Source organism: Idiotropiscis lumnitzeri, chromosome 2, assembly GCF_059441095.1.
Source record: "Idiotropiscis lumnitzeri isolate Australia: NSW breed Sydney's pygmy pipehorse chromosome 2, RoL_Ilum_1.0, whole genome shotgun sequence".
NCBI lineage: Eukaryota > Metazoa > Chordata > Actinopteri > Syngnathiformes > Syngnathidae > Idiotropiscis > Idiotropiscis lumnitzeri.
Window position 1 is genome coordinate 19,834,149 of NC_142392.1, and position 21,809 is coordinate 19,855,957.

The 21,809-nt window shown below is 43.2% G+C and overlaps 1 protein-coding gene and 1 pseudogene across 1 annotated transcript; one reads left to right on the forward strand and one right to left on the reverse strand.

The window, feature by feature from the left end:
• Positions 1-18,796, forward strand: part of LOC148341907 (uncharacterized) — a 58,906-nt pseudogene extending 40,110 nt beyond the window's left edge.
• Positions 726-5,326, reverse strand: LOC148341908 (uncharacterized). The gene is made up of 2 exons (XM_088284070.1): positions 5,308-5,326; positions 726-2,497 (listed from the first exon to the last, which is right to left on the reverse strand). Exons 1-2 carry the CDS (start codon positions 5,324-5,326, stop codon positions 1,044-1,046), a joined length of 1,473 nt encoding a protein of 490 aa, XP_088140196.1. The 3' UTR covers positions 726-1,043.
• Positions 18,797-21,809: the final 3,013 nt, after the last annotated feature.

The following is a 21,809-nucleotide window of genomic DNA, read 5'->3' on the forward strand; positions in this document are numbered from 1 at the left end:
TTATTCGTCTCAGTATTCATTAAACTACGCCTATTCACTATTATTTCAAGATTCATTCAACTGTTTTAGTAATAATTTAGTATTCAATGTTTAATCGTTTCTTTTTAAATATTCGTGTCAATATTTTGTTCAATCTTAATGTTATGGAAAACTATTTAGCAAGTAAGGTTTTTGTTATTTATTGTGGCCACCTGCTTTTGAAGAAAGTGCCTTTCGCTTCTTGTACAACACGACTTTGACTGATAAGTATGCTCAATGCAGAAAAAATATCTCTGTTTTAAGATTCCACTGTCAAATAAATCTTCATCTTCCTGTTTGCATCCGTATCTTCCCACACACTTCTCCCACTGAGATCACTCTGCAGACTGACCCAAAAGACAATTTATTTTCCAGACTATCTCATTGATCTTCCCTTACTGCTGAAAATTCCACAACAATTTGGGGTCAGACGTGGGATAGCTGAAGATCTGCCGGTGAAATTCAGGACGCTGGCGGGTGACCTCCAGGGTCCAATTCAGACAGCAGCAGCAACGAACTGCGTGATGCGGATCATCTCCTTCGGGGTGACAAATAAACGCTGACTCCAGTCACCATCAAGCTGCCAACTCCTGACATTCCAAAACCTTTGAGAGAAACTGAGACTACTTGCGTTTCTCTTTCTGGTTCTTTTTATAGTTCAACTTCTTGTTCAGTTTTTCACCTTTTCACAGCGTAATGAAGGCCAGTTGAGCAAGTGGAACAAGTGATTTTATTGATGATTGTGGAAGATACCGATTTCATAAGCACCGTTTCATCTCACACCTTTTCCATTAGGATTAAAAAGACAACTGAAAAGCATAACGTTAACAAATGTTGTTCCAGGCAAAGGCAATTAATTTCATTGATAATGTTTGATATAAAAACAAAACAACTCATCATCACTCAGAGACAATGGTTATTCTGGCACTGATCAAATTGGCTTAATGTCAATAAAAAAAGCTTTTCAAAATTAAATCTATCATATTTTATTCAAAATCACATTTACATCGTTTTTTTTTTAAGCTTCAAGGATTGCTGCAATTCTCACCAGCACAATTGTGACTCTCAGCACCCTGTTTAGTGAAGAATTTTTTAGCACAAACACTGCAACTGAATGGCTTTTCTCCACTGTGTGTTCTTGTGTGGTTCGTTAAAAGCGACTTACGATAGAAACTCTTTCCACAAACTGAGCAGGAAAAGGGTTTTTCGCCACCGTGTGTTCTTCTATGATTTGTTAAAGTTGATTTTTGAGTGAAACCTTTCCTACAAACTGAGCAGGAAAAAGGTTTTTCACCACTGTGTATTCTTTTATGTTTTGTTAAAGTTGACTTTCCAGAGAAGCTTTTGCCACAAACTGAGCATGAAAAGGGTTTTTCTCCACTGTGTGTTGTTGTGTGTTCTATTAAATTAAACTTTCCAGAGAAGCTTTTGCCACAAACTGAGCAGGAAAAAGGCTTTTCTCCACTGTGTCTTCTTAAGTGGCTTGTTAAATTATACTTTTGAGAGAAGCATTTTCCACAAACTGAGCAGGAAAAAGGCTTTTCTCCACTGTGTTTTCTTGTGTGGATTGTTAAATTAGACTTTTGAGAGAAGCTTTTGCCACAAACTGAGCAAGAAAAAGGTTTTTCTCCACTATGTATTGTTGTGTGTTTTATTAAATGCGACTTACGATTGAAATTATTTCCACAAATTGAGCAGGAAAAAGGTTTTTCACCACTGTGTGTTCTTGTATGTTCTGTTAATCGTGACTTTTGAGAGAAACTTTTCCTACAAATTGAGCAGAAAAAAGGTTTTTCTCCACTGTGTGTTCTTGTGTGTTCTGTTAAACTTGAGTTCCTGGAGAAGTGTTTTCCACAAACTGAGCAGGAAAAAGGTTTTTCTCCACTGTGTATTGTTGTGTGTTTTCTTAAATATGACTTTAAAGAAAAGCTTTTGCCACAAACTGAGCAGGAAAAAGGCTTCTCTCCACTGTGTGTTCTTGTGTGTTCTGTTAAATGTGACTTTTGAGAGAAACTTTTTCCGCAAACTGAGCAGGAAAAATGTTTTTCTCCACTGTGTATTGTTGTGTGTTTTATTAAATATGACTTTAAAGAAAAGCTTTTGCCACAAACTGAGCAGGAAAAAGGCTTCTCTCCACTGTGTATTCTTGTGTGTTCTGTTAAATGTGCCTTTTGAGAGAATCCTTTGCCACAAACCGAGCATGAAAAAGGCTTCTCTCCACTGTGTGTTCTTGTGTGCCTTGTAAATTGTGCCTTTTGTGAGAAGCTTTTGCGACAAAATGAGCATGAAAATGTTTTTTCTCCACTGTGTGTTCTTGTGTGTGGTTTTAAAGACAACTTTGAAGTTAATGAATCAGTGTGACGTGCCCTTTCACCTTTGGCTTGCCCATCATCGTCATCATCATCATCATCATCGTCATGAGCGTCTGATAATGTGTCCTCATGATGTGCTTGTGCTGGCCCCCAGTGGTCTTCATCACCTTCTGTTGTCACGTGATGACTTGAACTGCTGCTAGTAGGCTCCGCCCCTCTGTTGTCCTCACTCACATCCTTGTTTTCATCTTCAGTCTTTATAGGGAGAACGTTCAGTGGTGACTTGTTGATCTCCTCCTCCTCCTCCTCCTTTTTGATGTGAGTCAAGTCTGGCTCCTCTTTGACAGAACAGAGATCATTTTGTCTGACGTCTGCAGGACACAAAAAGACTAATTTGGTTTGGCCAAGTCAAAGGTCAAGCGGCGACTTTGTCTTATATTGTTTTTACCGTGCTACCTTGACTTGTGCCTGCCGCACACGGAGCAATGCGTGCGACCCCAACTTGGACCGGACCATGGGGACACTTCACAAAATTCCGTCCTACGATGTAAACCTCCCTTTCGCAGCACAACGGTGATAAACGAGCATTTAAAAAGGAAGCATGTTGCGGCTGATGCCCGATTTCATTCCGGACATAGTCACAGACGTTACTGGAAGCGAGCTGAAGTTAGCACACACAGGCTTTTGTGTGCGTCTGATGGAACACCTGTTGTGGGACCCTAACTTATTGATGGGGACCACTGGTGGCCATCGCAACATAATGTCATTGATAGAATAGGAATCCTTCAAGTGAAATATCTTTACAAGTTTTTCATTTTGCATTCAGAGACACAGTGGAACCTCGGTTCTCGAACGACTCTGAGGTCGAACAAATCGGAGTTCGAACAAAAAAAAGAGAAATTCTTGCTTCGCAGTTCAAACAAACCTCGGAGTTCGAACGCCGGTATGACGCATGAGTGCGTATGCGAGGGTGGGATGCTGAGCGGCGTACGGGTGTAGATCGCTCTCTCTCTCTCTTCGTGACCAACAGTTGTCGCGTGCGGACGTGCTGCGTTTTGCTCTCGCGTTTTATATACGTGTACGAAGTGTTTTAGCCCCTAATCATGCCTCCAAAGAAAGTCAGTGCAAGCAGCAAAGGAATGGTTTCGGTGTTCAAACAATTCGCTTTTCGAACAGGGTTCTGGAACGGATTATGGTCGAGAACCGAGGTTCCACTGTAGTTTCATCGTGGGTACTTTTTGGTTCCATTATAATCTGGATACCTGAAAGAATTAAAGGGGCCCTGGTAGAACAGGGGGTTGTGACGTTCTCCCTTTTTAAACCCATAGTAAGCCAAAGATGCAGATGCATTCCTTACAGCATGCGCTTGTTCACTGATGAGATCCGTGCAACCCTGGATGGATGCATTAAATTTATTTTAAATGTTTGGATGAGGTGAAACTATGCACACGTGCACAAAACTGTGCAGGGCCACCCGAGGTTCATTGACCGAGCCAGTAAAATTTTCATAAATAAGACCAACACGTACTTGATTTTTTAAAAATCGTAATCCTTTTTGTTATATCCACGAAAATTCATCAACCGCCATTGATCATTTTGCCCCAGTGTGTACAGTTTTTAGAGTCAGATTGAATCATTCCAGAAGGAATTGCTTTAACAAGATTTGTCAAAGAAGTTTTCAAAAACGAGACACGCCTGCACAAATAAATCACCCAACCAAGATTGTCTTTGTCACTTGCGAGGAGCAGTCCGGCAAAGAGAAAAGCTTTCCCGCTCCTGTGCGGCGTTTGATTGAAGCACAGCAAAGCAAATTTGTATATGACAACCCATAAAGAATGGAAAAACATGAACACTTTGACTTGATCACACCCGTCCACACTCTTCCTGTTGTTCGAACGGTTTCAGCTTACAACACAATGTTTGGGTCACAATTCTGTTAAATGCGAGCTAAACGGTTTCCTGTCAAACACGGTTAAAGACGTGCATCTGTTTTTGTTGCTTCCTGCTAAACTGCCAGCATAGACACAACCCTGTTACCGCTGAACTCACGTTTTCCTGTTTAAGAGGTCCATGTTTTTGTGACCTTCTATTAACCTGTGTGGTATATTTAGTTGTTGATGTGTGGGTCTGGCTCAGCTTCCCTCCGCACAGGTCGCTGGGCATGACAGAATTGGTGATGGTAAGAACCTCTCTGACACAGCCATTTTGGTTCGAAAGAGATTTTATTCTCGTCACATGCTGATGTCAAAAGAAGTCTCCCCAAAAAAGAGAAAAGGGAAAGGGTGTCCCCTCACGTTCCTTCTTATCGGGAATGGCCACACCGGACATGAATGTCTAACTTTACCTTGTTGCATATGCATTCTCATTGTACTAGTCTTCGATTTTGCCCCCAAAGCTCCCTACGGCGAGAGCAGATGTGGTTGCTCTTTGAAGTGGCCTTCTGGTGCCATCTTGACTGCTTCTATCACCTTGAGTGCTCCACACCTAGAGCTGGTCAAGCCTTTTGTCCTCCTGGACACTATCTCGTTCACATTGGAATTTCAAAACCAAAACTGGTCACTTCTTTAGTCTCCAATCCCCTCATCGTTAAAGAGAATTACTAAAATGTTCATAAAAGTGAATACAAAAATACAATACATATTTCCCCCCCTCGAGGCAATCTTGTCCTGGTAAAGCAAAAACGACACCAGCATGTCACCAAAAATCCCATTCCAACCTTTTATATGAATCCATTGTCTAAAATTTGGGAAACCTAATTGACTAAAACCTAAATCATGCTCAAGGCATGCTACATAAGGGTAGTTTAACTAGGAAAACTAAGTGTAAGGCCAAATTGCTCCCTGGTGTCACTCTAACACCTCCTACAGGACCACACATAAATCCAGCAATAATTCCAAAAAATCCCAAATCAACCACCCCGATCACGAAGTTCCCCCCGCAATGATAGATCTTTAAGCAAACCGGCAGTAACACTCACAATTCCCAGTGTAGTCCATGTGGAGGCATCAAAGCTTCGCTGAACCTTCGTCAAAACCCCCCGCCCCCTTCGAAAGAGTGGGGAAAAAGGGGGAGATCCTTTCTAACACTTTCTAGTAAACCTATATTCACAGGTCAAGTAGGATGAAGGAACACCGTTACAGAACAGAATAAATCCACAGCGTAATAAAAGCATGATAGGACAAGACACATTAACATACAAAACAAAAACATGAGTCCAATGATATGCAAAAACATAGTTGAGGCCACGCTCCAGCGTGAGAATCCCATGGCATCGACTCCCTCGAGAGATGCCAAGCCCTCGTCACCGACGAGCTCTTGCAAACACTATTGTTTCAGATTATCACGTCCACATCTTATGACCCTCATAGGAGTCCTCCTCATCACTTGCTCCAAGTGAGATTCCAGTCTACATCCAACTCCATCTACACTTCAACTGAAACACAACAAGCAGACACACTCCACACAAAAATTGAGCACCAGAGATGCCAATGAAATCCATTTTCCACAGAAAAGAGTCCATTCCAGGATGTGGAGGGCACCAAGAGCGATGCAGTCCTCATCCCAGCCATTATGGCCGGAATGCCCCCCTTTGCCCCCAAGGTGTGCCGGCATTAACTCTGTCAAATGGGGAAGGCGCAGATATAGCAAAAACAAATTGGAGACGCTGTGGAGCAGAGCACAACATCAGTCAGACCCCGGGTCCACGACCCCTCTGGCAGTGACGCAAACAGAGCTTTCGCTTCAGAGTGACCAATTCATTGTCTACCACAGTGCTGAGAAATTCGGAAAATGTTCCATAACAGAGGAATTCGTAATGGGTGCTGAAACACCACCCTGGTCTCAGAGCTGCCTAATCTGCTGGAACGGAGGACAACATATGCTTCCCCCGGCGGAAGTGCACAGTCAAATTCAGTCCCTTCTGGAAATTCAGTCCCACTCGAATTCCAGTGTTTCACAGGTGCGGGTTCGGTCCATGGCAGTGACTCAGCCAATCTCAAGAGTCCCACAAGCGTGACAGTGTTGTTGCTCACTGGGATATGCAGAAGAATTTTCCAAAGCGTGGAATATCTTGTTCCACCATCAAAAACTGTTGTCCATCAGTCGTCAACGGAATGCCAAGACCTGCGAGTCCTTGAATGCGGAGGCTCCGCGGGCACCCCTATCGTGGAATGTGGTCCCAATCGGGTTGAGGCGTCAAGTGTGCGTTTGGAAGCCATAGAAGCGTTGTCGGAGGGGGTAGCGGTGGCGCCCCGTGCTCGTGGAGCTCTTTGTGACTGGCATGGCGCTGGACCACAGGCTGACACATTTCAGGAAGTGGCTCGGTTTGGACCACTCATCACCCAGTAATCCCACAACCCACAGCAAGAGCACGCCCCACTCAAAACCAATGTCTATAACCACCCCTACTTCTGTTACGTAACCTTGTTGACCGGCAGGTGCGGACAACAAACCTGCTGTGGCGCTGCGTCACCAGAACCTGGCCCAGGAGCAGCGGAAACGGAAAGAGCAGACGCAATGGGAGCTGCATGCGTCGGCTGCTGGATTAACTGCTTCCCCCGGTTGTCATGACCCGTGCCGGTCACGCCTGTTTTGTTGTTGTTTTCGTCACCTCCCTGCCATGTGCACTTTTGTTTATGTTTCTCAGCTGAGCAGGGGCGTCTCCTCCTCCGACCGACTCCGCCCGCGTCATCACGAGCGGGAGCCCAGCCCACCGGCGCCGCACCTGACATCCATCCACTGACTAATTACACACACTATTTAAGCCACCTACACTGACTGCCCGGCGTCGGATAATTTTCCTGCACTGCTCACGTTCATGACCCTGGTATCGATTGTTCTCTTGTTCATGCATTTTTGCTCTTGCGATCTCTTTGTGTTCCACGTTTTGCCAGCTATTGCTCGGTCTCTTTTTGTTCCTCGTTTTCTCCAATTGGTTTTCCCTCTTGCCCTTTTGGCAAGCTATTTATGTTGAACGTTTTTCCTTTTCCTTGCCGGTGCAAGCGCTTTTCGTTCCGTCGTTTATCTCCTTCCTGGTGTGAGCTTTTATCCGCCAGCGCTTTGTGTTTTCTCCTGATTTATCGACGGATGTAATGCTAAGATAGATATATTTGCCTTAATTGATGATTGGACTTCCACTATTGTGAATCAATAAACACTCTTTGTTAAACTGATTTTCCTGTGTCCGCGGTTGGAGAGTCCTGCCACCTTCTTCCCAGCGTTTCGCTGGCAAGACCCTGACAGAATTATCCGACCAGAACACGAGTAATCATAGGGTACGTATCTGAACAGCGCATCTCTTGCTACGTACGAGCGAAACTGTCGGCTCGCCCCAGGCCCTCCACACAACGGTACGCCTCGATCCTTACTGTGTTCCATGCCACAAAGTGCCCAATACGATGCGTGGAAGCGCGCTTCTTTTCATTATTTCTATTATCAGCTCATAATTTTCCTGCTAAAATTTACACCGTGGCCAGGGTCTGTGCTCAAACTGAGCTTATTCACGACTATGTTGTCTATAGCTATAATTGTACACTTCTTATTTCTCATCTCTTTAAGCACTAGACCTTTCTTTTCTTTATCCTCTGCACATTTCTCCCGCGCTAGTCCCCATTTACATAGTTCCTATCATTATTTTTTTTCATTTATTTATTTATTTTTTTATACGTTTTCGTATGTTCTTTCACAGTGCGGTTACTTTGACATCTTTTAATGTCTTAATCATTATGGAGGCCTCTTGTTTAAACAATAATTGAAACTAACACAGGGACATTTTCCATGACCAATCAGCCAGCAGACCCACACGCACAAGCTTTCTTTAACGACCCCAAAAGCCCCGACCGCTTGGACACAGGCGCACAACACCCATTGTGAGTAAAAGCATCTCACCGAAAGTTCAGCCGGCCGGCTGTTGAACGCCTGCGCCCCAGCACCCCGAGACCCTCAATGGAGCAAAATGCCAAAAATGGGGTATATTTTGTTGTTGATGTGTGGGTCTGGCTCAGTTTCCCTCCGGACAGGTCGCCGAGCATGACAGAATTGGTGATGGAAAAAAATTCTCTGACACAGTCATTTTGGTTAGAAAGAGATTTTATTCTCGTCCCATGCTGATGTCAAAAGAAGTCTCCCCAAAAAGAAAAAAGTGAAAGGTGTCCCCTTTCTCCGGCCTTCCCTTCTTATAGGGAATGGCCACACCGGACATGAATATTGAAGGTTTGTATTACGATTGCTGGCATTATTTTAAACACTTACGGGACAGAAGGTCAATTATTTAATTTAGCAGGTTCATATTTACTGAATATGTTAAACATTGATTAAACAAAAAGCATTTATCAAATGAAAGTAGAAGTACAGTGCATCGATAAGATTGACTGGGATTGTAGTCATGGTGTTTACTGATTCATTCATATGCTAAATTGATATGACATAGTTTAAATGTAAGACCTCAAAATTGCACACATAGTATTTTCATGACCCACACTCTCATTCAGAACAAACAGATTCAGTCTGCTCAGGTCAAACTGATGACAAACCAGATAGCACTTCATGGACAAATACAATAAAACACATTCTCCACATAGGCCATAGAAGATACAAACATATCAAGTTGGGCAGGGGAGGACGTCACAGGGACGCGATCAAGAACACCAAAAACATAATCTGATCTGGGAAAACATACACCACACAATCTGTACACTGACAAGATTACAGGGGAATGTGAGCAGGAGAGACGGAGAGACTGCCGCCTGCCTGAGAAGGTCAGCCTTGGACGTGGAACGTGGACCGGGGGAGGGAGCAAGGACGACCGATTCAACCTACATGACCCTTGACAAAGAAAACCTCCTATAAAATGTAAGGCTGGGCTGAGATCAGCGCGCCATTTTTCTATTGTACTTGTCTTGAGTACAGTTTCTCGTCAGATTAAGAAAAGGTCGCCTAGATATCTGTCTTTGTACTATTTCCTGAACTCCAGAAATCAAAGAAACTAAATTTCGGAACTCTAATCATTTGATGTTGAGTCTTTATTTGACTTTATTTGAAAAAAGCATTCCCCTGAATGCAGCAGCATGGAATGTGCGCACCCTACTCGACAGAGAAAACACCGACAGACCTGAGCGACGAACAGCACTTGTCGCAAGAGAACTCAGCAGGTACAACATTGACATTGCTGCTCTCAGCGAAACAAGACTAGCAGGAGAAGGAGAACTTTGTGAAAGAGGAGCAGGCTACACTTTCTTCTGGAGTGGCCGCGAACCGGAAGCCAAGCGGGAAGCCGGAGTCGGCTTTGCCATAAAATCCTCACTGGTCAGCAAACTAGAGGGTCCGCCCAAAGGCATAAACGACAGACTGATGTCTCTGAGAATCCCCCTCTCACATGGAAAGAAGTTCGCCACCATAGCTAGTATTTATGCACCTACAATGACCAACACTGATGAGACCAAAGACAAGTTCTATGAAGAACTGAGTGCCCTTATCTCAAGTGTGCCTACCAGTGACAAATTAATCATCCTTGGCGACTTCAATGCGAGAGTAGGCTGTGACAGCGACTCATGGGATGGAATACTCGGGAAACATGGGGTGGGCAAATGCAACAGCAACGGCCTGCTGCTCCTGCAAACCTGTGCGGAACATGATCTGCTCATCACCAACACAGTATTCCGTCTTCCCACTCGAAACAAGACATCATGGATGCATCCCAGGTCAAAACACTGGCACCTCATAGACTACGTCATTGTTAGAAGGAAGGACAGGCAGGATGTCCGTGTCACCAAAGCAATGTGTGGCGCGGAATGTTGGACAGACCACCGTCTCATTGTGTCCAAGCTAAATCTACGCATCCAACCTAAGAGGAGACCACAGGGCACAAAAAGTCTGAAACGGCTAGCAGTAAACAAGCTTAAAGCCAACGACATCAAACAGCGCCTCAACAATTCCCTAGACGAGCAACTAAACACAATCTCTCTAGAGAACAAAAATGTTGAGGCTGCATGGTCAACACTGAAGGAGGCCGTCTACAATACAGCATACACGTGCCTTGGACCCTCTGGAAAAAAGCACAAAGACTGGTTTGATGAGAACTGCAACGAAATCAGCCAGCTGCTAGAAGACAAACACAAGGCTCACAAAGCCCTCCTGGATGATCCGACCTCTACAGTAAAGAAACAGACATTCAGACACAAACGGAAAGCCATCCAACAGCGGCTACGACAAATGCAAGACACATGGCTGAGCAAAAAAGCAGATGAAATTCAACGTTTTGCCGATACCCATGACATGAAGAACTTCTATAGCAGTTTGAAAGAGATTTATGGGCCAACATCATCCTCAGGACCATCTCCACTTCTCCACAGTGACGGAACAACACTGATCACTGACAAAGAGGACATCTTGAAGAGATGGGCCGAGCATTTCGACAGTGTGCTAAATCGCCCCTCAGTCATTAAAAATGAAGCCATCAATCGACTCCCACAGATACCAACAGCAAATTCCCTTGATGATGCACCCACAGAGAGTGAACTCCTCAAGGCCATAAACCAACTGTCTAGTGGCAAGGCACCTGGCGCAGACAGCATCCCTGCAGAAATCTACAAAAATGGCGGTAGTATGCTCGTCCACCGCATGAGTGAACTCTTCAGCCTGATCTGGAAGCATGAATCAGTTCCTCAGGATCTTAAGGATGCCTCAATAACCCACTTGTACAAGAGGAAAGGAAACCGGCAGGACTGCAACAACCATCGAGGAATCTCACTGTTGTCAACTGCAGGCAAAATTCTCGCCAGAATCCTCCTCAACCGTCTGATAAAACATCTTGAACAAGGCCTGCTGCCTGAGAGCCAATGCGGTTTCCGAAAAGAACGAGGCACCATTGACATGATTTTTGCTGCCAGGCAACTGCAAGAGAAGTGCCAGGAGCAAAACGTAGATCTGATGTACCAGATATGGTATGTGTTTTTCCAACCTCTTAGCCAATAATTTGCACAATATTTTAGTATCACAGTTCATTAAACTTATTGGTCTAAAAGATGAACATTCCATTGGGGGCTTTCCCGGTTTCAAAATGAGTGTTATAATCGCCAGACGTAAGGAGGGCGGGAGTATCCCACTTTGAAGTGAGCCATTATACATATTCAATAAAGGGGTAAGTAACTTTTCTTTAAAAGTTTTATAAAATTCAATGGGCAGTCCATCATTTCCACCAGTTTTGCCACTTTTTGTACTTTGAATGGCTTCAGAAATTTCTTCAATTTCTAAATCGCTATCAAGTTCTTTTTTAAATTCATCTGGTAATATTTTAAACTGATACTGATCCAGGAATTCATTTTGATCTTCTGGTGTTTTTGACATGTCGGATTTATACAGAAATTGGTAATATTCTCTAAAGGTATCATTAATTTCCAATGGATCCATAGATATATTTCCCAATGGGGTTGTAATGCTCTTGATAGCTCCGTCGGTATGTCTTTTTTTAACTTGCCAAGATAGCAACTTACCCGCTTTCTCGCCTTGATCATAATAGGCCCTTCTCAACCACAAAAGACTATTAGCTACTCTATCAGCCGACAATTTATTATATTCAGCTCTGAGAAGGAGCAGGTCTCTTTCTTGTGTAGGATCATCATTTGTATTAAGATTAGTTTCCAGATATGCAGTCTTACTTTAACTTGGAATCGGTGCACATATTGAACAGTCAATATAATACTCCCAATCAATGTAAACCATGTAAAATATTGATCCCTAGTGGTTATTTGTAATTATTATACAATCAACCCACACTTTACTCACACACTAACTAAATAGCACAATTACAAAAATCGCCCTTTCCTTGGATTAGTTTCTTAACAACAGTCCAAGCTTCTTGTGGCTTCTTCCTGGAACTGTAGCTCCTATGCAACCGTCTTGCTTGTGTGTGAAATGCGAATTGAGCTTAGCGTTCACTTCTTGCCGTTGACGTGACGACGTCATCGTAGGCGGCCATCGTGCTGTTCGACGAGCGTTGAAGCAGTCTCCGGCGACATCTTCTGTCCACTTGCGTTGGTGAAACAGACGCGTTTTCACTGTCGAGTTTTCACTGAAACTCCCTCCGCAGGCACGACAAACACAAATGGGTTTCTTTTTGTAACTGGTTTAATGAAGGCGTCTTACTCCATCACACCGTGAAAACTGTACACAAATAAATAATACAATTGACAATACATTCATAAAAACAACAAAGTAACTAATGTCACATACTGAAACAATATAGAAACGAAAAAAATACCTCGTTGGCTGCTGCCGCAAAAGAGGGAATTGAAGGGTGAATTGTTGAGGTGATAATTTGTCCTCCATGTCTCTATTCTTAATAAAGTTTTGCTGAAGTGACCGCAGGGTCAAACCAGTTGATCATCTATACACGTGTGGGGCCAAAACCGGGAAGTATTTAAAGGGAAACGGAAGGCAAGGGCGTGTCCTCCAAACAATGCAATACTATGTATAGAATTAAATGCAAATACTAATATGTAAATTACTTAACTTCATAAATTAACTATACATATAAATAACTAACAAGGAACAAATAAATTAAATCCATGCCCAATTATGGCTACATTTACAAAAGATTTTGGCAAAAAACGTATTAGTAAATATTTATCATGTCACTGATCGTGTAGTGGTACACTCGCCTGAGTTGTGTGCAGGCAACGTGGGTTCAGTTCCCTCTCAGTGACGGTGTCTATGTCCGTCCTGTGACTGACTGGCGACCAGTGAAGGGTGTAGTGGGCCTTTCGCCCGAAGTCAGCTGGGATAGGCTCCAGCACCCTCCCGCGACCCTGTTCAGGATAAGCGGTGAGGATAATGACATGACATGACAAATATTTGTCATCTCATCAATATTTGCACAACAGAGTACTGAGCTTCGAGATCCTCACGATAATAGTTCTCGAAATTAAATTTCTTATCAATGTAGGTTAGTTAAGGGATATTATATTGACAATCTAATCTCAATATACAAAGACAGAAAAAAATTGGTGGTGGGGGGGCGCGAATCTTTTTCTTCTTGGTAGGGGCGGGCGTGAAATAATTGAGAAGCACTGCTAGTATATGCCGACATTATATTCATACAATCCTGCAGCCCGAGTGAACCACAGCATCGTTGCAAGTTCGGTCGGAGAAACGTAAACGTCCCACTGCTGTTCCAGCAGCGGTTTCTCGGGAAATAGGCGGAAGTGACGTCGGAACTGACGCGCTTTTGTGGCGTTATTTTAGTTATTTTGTTACATTTTTTTATCAACCGAATTAAAATATTACATAGAATATATATTAAAAGAGAACAGCCAGGTGTAAAAACAAACACAGAGGCAAAGAAATATATTTGAAAAACACGTGTTTAAATCATGACGTCATTAGCAAGCGCGCAGCCTCCGAAGGACCTCGACCACATCCACCGACCCGTCCACACCGGAACAAAAACACCCCCCGCTAAATTCTTCTGATTTAGTGTGGAACTGACTGTAATTTTCTCAAAGGATGTCCAGTGCTACTCTAAAGGACTACGACATAATTCATTAAGTTTTTGTGTCCCGATAACCTCAATCTTCGCGTGTTGATGCTTTTCGGTGTAGTTAGCCTAGCTTGTTAGGTAGCTAGCCGCTAACGAAAAGAGGCACATGACTCATAGCCAAGCAGAGATCAAGTGCGGATTTTTTGGAATTATCATTTGAAAATGTGTGAAAGAACGACACCCAAGTACAAAGAGGAACTTTGTGGAATAAAAGAAGAAAACGAGCAACATCTTCAACTGCTGGGTGAAGTTAGTAAACAGCCTCGTGTTGTGCCACTCAAAGCAGGTTTGTACACGTCTAACTCTCATTTGCTTTGTATAGAACGACTTTCTTTCATTAGGAATATGCATCACAACATTAATTTGTTTGGGGAAATGTGTTCAAGGTTATTGCCGTTTTATTTTTAAATATTGCCTTTTACTTGCAGGTCTGCTGAGCGATTGTTCATGTCAAATGTAATCAGTGCAGAAAATATATGCCAAAGAATAACCAATAGTGGGGGGTGAACTCCATGTTTTTCCCCAGTATAAAATTTACATTTAAAATAACAAAATAACATTTTCTGGTTTTTATATTTTGTTCAAGCAATTCCTTACAAAAGGAATTCCGCCGGACTCTAAAAATGTGCACACTGCCGCGAAAACGTCAATGGCGGTTGATCAATTTTAGTGGATAAAACACAAAATATTAAGTTTTTCTTTTTAAAAATGAAATACGTATCTGTCTTTTTTATTTATTAACTTTGTACTGTCTTGGTCGGGTGAGAGTCAAAGAACCTCGGGTGGCCCTGCACTGTTTTGTGCACATGTGCGGAGTTTCACCTCATCCAAACATTTAAAATACATTGAATGCATCCATCCAGGGTTGCACGGATCTCATCGGTGAACAAGCGCATGCTGCAAGGAATGCGTCTGCATCTTTGGCTTACTATCGGCTTAAAAAGGGAGAACGTCACAACCCCCTTTTCTACCAACAAGCACAGGAACATTTAGTTCCTGGTAATAAAGTTCCTGTGGCTCAGGTGGTTTGCCACTCCCCCACAACTCAAAGTTCCTGGTAATTTATCCAAATGACAATGATGATGTATCAGTGGGAGGTCTTGTGTTACTTTGTTACTCATTACTGACACCCTGTGGCAGTTAAGCATCATTGCAGTTCCAAAATAATTCAGGGAACTCTTATAATATTTTTAATTTAATATACAGTGAAACCCCGCTACTTCGCGGTTCACCTTTTGCGGGTTCAGTGCTTCGCGGGTCTAAAAAATATTCGGGGGCATTGTAGTTTCGCCGAGCGGCACAAGGGGGCGCTGAAGCGGTTAGACGGCCGGCGTGCGCCGAAGAGGAGAGTGGACGAAGAAGAGAGTAGACGAAGGAGAGCAGGTTCCCCCGGACACAATTGATGGCGACGTTTCGCGCGGTTCGGACCGTATCAGAGCTCCGGCCGGCGTGCGTGGCAGTTAAGCCGTAGATGAGCACCTTCCCCGGGCACGGGCGGTGCCAAACGGCCCCTAAGTTTAACCGAATGGAAGCTCCCAAGGAGAAGGGCATGCTCGCGTCACAGTAAGCCGAATAGGAGCACCTTCCGCCCGGGCACCGGCGGAGAGCGAGGCTGTCAGTTATGAATGAATAAATAAATAAATGAAGAATGCCACCTATCATTTCACTGTCATGATCTGTGCCTGTCATGCCGCGTGTTTTTGTTTTTTCAGCTGTGTGGGCGTTCCTCCAGCGATCGTCTCGTCAGCTGCTGCAAGACGCGCTGATTACACTGACTATATTGTGATTGTAATAAATATCTTTGTATCACCACCTTTTTTCCCGGGTCTGCGTTTGGAGAGTCCTGTTCCATCCTCCAGTTCTGCTGGAGGATCATAACATTCACAGGGCACACCGGACGGCGTACCACCAGGTAAAAGTCGAAGTAATTAAATAAATACAAAAAGAAGTAATTGAATAAATACAAAAATAATGGCTGGGGAATAAAAAAATAATAAGTTTTAATAATAATTTTTTTTGTTATAACATGAATTTCACTCTCTCTCTCGCTACCAGTGTGTAGAAATATATATATATATATATATTTTTTAAGCATTTTTGAAGGTGTGCTGCTACTTCGCACCTATATATATATATATATATATATTTATATATATATATAGATATAGAAGTATTTATATACGGTGTTTTTTTTTTTTTTTTGAAGGTGCGACGCTACTTCGCGGATTTTCAGTTTTCGCGGGTGGTCTCGGTCCCCATTAACCGCGATAACCGGGGGTTCACTGTATACAGTCATAATTCAAATATGTCAACATGAAAGTCAGAGTGAAAGTGTTGTTGCTTAATGCTTATGTGTAGGGATTTTGTCTCTTCAAACGTAATTTTGTTTTAAATTGTATTTAGAAAGAGAAATTTTCATAAAAAGGGGAATGTTGGAACGTACTAGCAGGCTAAAAGTCATTTTGGGGAAAAAAAAACAAAACAAACGTAAATCATGCAATAAATAGTGACTATGATGCCAGGGCCCCTTTAATTCTTTTTGGTATCCAGATTATAATGGAAGCAAAAAGTACCCACGATGAAACTATCTCGAAATGCAAAAAGAAATACTTGTAAACATATTTCTCGAAAAGGATTTCTATTCTATTAATGACATGTTGCGATGGCCCCCATTAATATGTTCGGGTCCCACAACAGGTGTTCCATCAGACGCACACAATAGCCTGTGTGTGCTAACTTCAGCTCGCTTCCAGAAACGTCTGTGACTAATTCAGGAATGAAATCGGGCATTAGCCGCAGCGTGCTTCCTTTTTAAATGCTTCTTTTATCACTGTTGTGCTGCTAGGAAAGGGAGGTTTACATCGTAGGACGTAATTTTGTGAAATGTCCCCATGGTCCGGTCCAAATCGGGGTCGCACGCATTGCTCCGTATGCGGCAGGCACAAGTCAAGGTAGCACGGTAGAAACAATATAAGACAAAGTCGCCGCCTGACCTTTGACTTGACCAAACCAAATTTGTCTTTTTGTGTCCTGCAGACGTCAGTGAATACAATCTCCGTTCCGTGAAAGCGGAGCCAGACTTGACTCACATCAAAAAGGAGGAGGAGGAGGAGGAGGAGATCAACAAGTCACCAGTGAACGTTGTCCCTATAAAGACTGAAGATGAAAACAAGGATGAGAGTGAGGACAACAGAGGGGCGGAGCCTACAAGCAGCAGTTCAAGTAGTCACGTGACAACAGAAGGTGATGAAGACCACTGGGGGCCATCACAAGCACATAGTGAGGACACATTATCAGATGCTCTTGACGATGATGATACTAATGATGATGATGGGCATGGCAAAGGTGAAAGGGCATGTCACACTGACAATTGGGTATGTTCTCAGTGTGGGAAATCATCAACTTCAAAGTTGTCTTTAAAACGGCACACAAGAACACACAGTGGAGAAAAAACCTTTTCATGCTCAGTTTGTGGCAAAAGCTTCTCTCGAAAGTTTGATGTAACAATCCACACAAGAACACACAGTGGAGAAAAACCTCTTTCCTGCTCAATTTGCGGTAAATGCTTCACTCAAAAGTCTCTAGTAAGGCACACAAGAACACACGGTGGAGAAAAACCCTTTTCATGCTCAGTTTGTGGCAAATGCTTCTCTCGAAAGTCTCATTTAGTAAGGCACACAAGAACGCACACTGGAGAAAAACCTTTTTCTTGCTCAGTTTGTGGCAAAAGCTTCTCTCGAAAGTTTGAGATAACAATCCACACAAGAACGCACAGTGGAGAAAAACCTTTTTCTTGCTCAGTTTGTGGAAAATGCTTCTCTCAAAAGGCACATTTAACAGAACACGCAAGAACCCATAGTGGAGAAAAACCTTTTTCCTGCTCAGTTTGTAGGAAAGGTTTCACTCAAAAATCAACTTTAACAAGGCACGCAAGAACGCACGGTGGCGAAAAACCCTTTTCCTGCTCAGTTTGTGGAAAGAGTTTCTATCGTAAATCGTATTTAACGAGCCACACAAGAACACACACTGGAGACAAGCCATTCAGTTGCAGGGTTTGTGCTTAAAAATTCTTCACTAAACAGCATGCTGAGAGTCACAATTGTGCTGGTGAGAATTGCAGCGATCCTTGAAGCTTAAAAGACAACAAAAAACTGAAGGAACTGACTCTTTGTGGTAAGATGTAAATGTGATTTTGAATCAAATATGTTATATTGAATTTTGCAAAGCTTTTTTATTGACATTAAGCCAATGTGATCAGTGTCAGACGAACCATTGTGTCTGAGTGATGATGAGTTTTTTGTGTGTTTACATCAAACATGTAAATGAAATTAATTGCCTTCGCCTGGAACAACATTTGTTAACATTATGCTTTTCAGTTTTCTTTTTAATCGTACTTAATGGAAAAGGTGTGAGAAGAAACGGTGCTTATGAAATCGGTGCCTTCCACAATCATCAATAAAATCACTTGTTCCACTTGATCTTCATTACGCTGTGTGAAAAGGTGAAAAACAGAACTAGAAGTTGAACTATAAAAAGAACCAGAAAGAGAAACGCAAATAGTCTCAGTTTCTCTCAAAGGTTTTGGAATGTCAGGAGTTGGCAACTTGATGGCGACTGGAATCAGTGCTGGTTTTTTCGCTGTGTTTGGCTGGCTCGTATATGTATGGTTCATTGAACATAACTCAAACTCTTCAAATATCCCCTCATATACATTTAATATTTCACTTTCTGAATAAATTTCTGACTTGCTAAAACCACTTTCTAGATTGAGCTCTATCAAGCGTTTGGGGTTTGTTGCTAAGCAGGATCTCACTTCGGAAAAAACGGATCATTTTGTCAAATATACCAAATATTTTTTTTCATGCTATATTATATTTTTTCTACATTGGATTACCTTATTTTCACAGTCATCAGGCGCACTTTAAAGTCCTGAAACTCGTCCAAGAAAGCCAGGGCGCCTTTTGAGGTGGAGCGCCCATTATGTGGACCAAGTGCAACAAGTGCACTGCTGGGCTGACTGCGAACATTTACTGCATGCACACCGCTTATATAGAGAGAGAAGGCGGGCGTGGCTAACGACAGCAGCGGGTGTGAGAGGGGAACGATGGGCGTGAACGACAACAGGCGGATATGAGAGGGGAGATGGGCGTGAATGACAATGCAAAGGCACCCCCCCAGTGCAAAGCAGCCCCAATGCCCCAATATATACCAGGTGCAACACGTTGCTCAGGCAATTAATCAGCAAAAATGGCATCAATGAAGATACACTCTTACGAAGCTCAGTTCAAGCTGCAAGCTATCAGCTACGCAAATGTTCATGGGAATTGAGCAGCTGCGAGGGAATTAAAAATCAACGAATCCATGGTTCGCAAGACGAGGAAGCAGGAAGACAGAGTCAAGAAAGTCAAGAAAACTACACTGAGTTTTCGTGGAAGCAAGGCAAGGTGGCCCGTGTTGGAAGACCAGCTCGAGCAATGGATTGCTGCTCACAGAACAGCTGGGAGAAGCGTATCTACCATCACCATTCGACAGAAGGCAGTAACGCTTGCTGGCGAATTGAACATCGAACATTTCCAAGGAGGGGCGTCTTGGTATTTTCGTTTTATGAAACGGCGCCATCTATCCATCCGGGCAAAGACGACCGTCGCACAGCAACTCCCAGAGGATTACAAGGAGAAGATGGTCGCCTTCCGCTCTTACTGCAGCAAAAAGATTGCCGACAAACGTATCCAGCCCAGTCACATCACCAACATGGACGAGGTGCCGCTGACTTTCGACATCCCGGCGAGCCGCACTGTGGAGAAGAAGGGGGTCAGCACGGTAGCAATCCGCACAACGAGACACGAGAAGTCGGCTTTTACTGTTGTGCTAGCTTGCCATGCTAACGGACAAAAATTGCCACCTATGGCGATTTTTAAGCGGAAGACGCTGCCTAAAGAGAAGTTTCCTGCCGGCGTTATCATCAAGGCCAATCAAAAGGGCTGGATGGACGAGGACAAAATGAGAGAGGGGCTGAGTGAGGTGTACGTAAAGAGACCCGTTGTTTTTTTCCATGCGTCACCGTCGCTGTTGGTCTGTGACTCCATGCGTGCCCATCTGACAGCCGCTGTGAAAAACCAAGTCACGCATATGAACTCAGAGCTTGCCATCATCCCGGGAGGCTTGTCAAAGGAACTCCAACCACTCGACATTAGTATAAACAGGGCGTTCAAAGTGAAGTTGCGTGCTGTGTGGGAGCGATGGATGGCGGAGTGCGAACACAGCTTCACAAAGGCTGGGAGACAGCGAAGAGCAAGTTATGCCACAATTTGCGAGTGGATTGTAGCTGCTTGGACGAACGTGTCTGCTAGCTCTATTGTAAGAGCTTTCGCGAAAGCCGGCATTACATCCGAGGAGCCGCTCAGCAGTGACACAGAATTGGACAATGACGAGAGGGAACCTGGCGTGTTTGTGGGAGAACTTGCCCAACTGTTTGTATCTGATACGGAAGAATCTGATTTTGAAGGATTTGTGGATGACTGATCAATATTAATGTGAGTAAATTGTTAAATAAAATACAACCAAACTCAGTTTTGCTCCTGTTGCCTTTTTAAAAACAGCTAGCCACGCTAACCGTGCTATCCTCTGTTTTAGTGTGCATGCATGTTAACTAAGCTAGTGTATGGTAATCTGGGAGGTGTAATTTTGCTGGGCCTACACTATTATGCTATTCAGTTGATTTGGGGTGATAGTTTTAGTTTTGATGTAACTCCGTGACCGCACATCATTTGTTGATTAGTGACTTGCTCACACCGGCATTGTGTCGGCATCCCATCTGAGGGGTTGCGCGGCAGCGAGACGGCGAGGCAGACTGATAATGACTCTCGTGTTTGGTGGAGAACGTGTCCAGCTGTTTATCTTGGATACAGAAGACAAGGACTTGGTGCATTTTTGGATGAAGACAACTTCAGCACGTTGTTAAAAGCTAAAATAAAATACCACTGAACTCCCGCTGCCATTTTAAAAACACGCTAGTGCGACTGAGCAGCTAGTGCGACTGCTCTGTTGCTCGGTTCTGTTAGCGCCCAATGAGACGGTGCGTTGTATCTATGTGTTAGCGCCATTTCACAAATGTTTATATTTTTATGGATAATGATTGCAAATATTTGTTTTTTGCCATTTGTATGTTAGATTTCAAGTCCTTCCTAAGAGCTTTCGACCATACAATTGTCAGCAAGGTCGATAATGATAGTGACAAGATTTATTTTCTTGAACAATTCACAAAAGATGAACCTAGAGACCTAGTTCGAAGTTGCCAACAGATGAGCCCTCAAAAAGGCTATAACGAAGCAATGAAACTCTTATACTATCATTATGGCAACTAGATCAAAATTGCAACAGCTTACCTGAACAAGGTTGTTAACTGGCCTCAGGTGAAAGCAGATGATGCCAAAGCTTTGCATAGTTACTCTTTATTTCTAACTGGCTGTAACAATGCAATGCAGGATATTAATCATCTTGATGAACTCGATAATCCCACAAATCTCAAGGTCATAGTTTCTAAATTGCCTTACAAAATGAGAGAAATGTGGAGGGTTTTTGCCTTCGACATTCAGGAAAACTCTGGTGGAAGAGCTAGGTTTTCAGATTTAGTGAGATTTGTTAACAGACAAGCTAAGATAGCTTCAGATCCGCTGTTTGGAGACATTAAAGATGTTGACAAGGACAAGCAGCATTCAAAACAAAACAAGACGTATAGACCTAAGGGCAGTGCATTTGCAACCAGTGTGGCACCTGCAAGAGAAGAAAATATTCCAAATGGTAACAAAGGCATCATAAAGCAAAGAGTTGATGCGTTTAAGAGTCCGTGTGCATATTGTGAGAAAAAACACTCACTTGCGGACTGTCAGAAAATAAGACAACTGCATCACAAGGAAAGAGTGGAGTTCCTTAAGGGAAAAGGACTT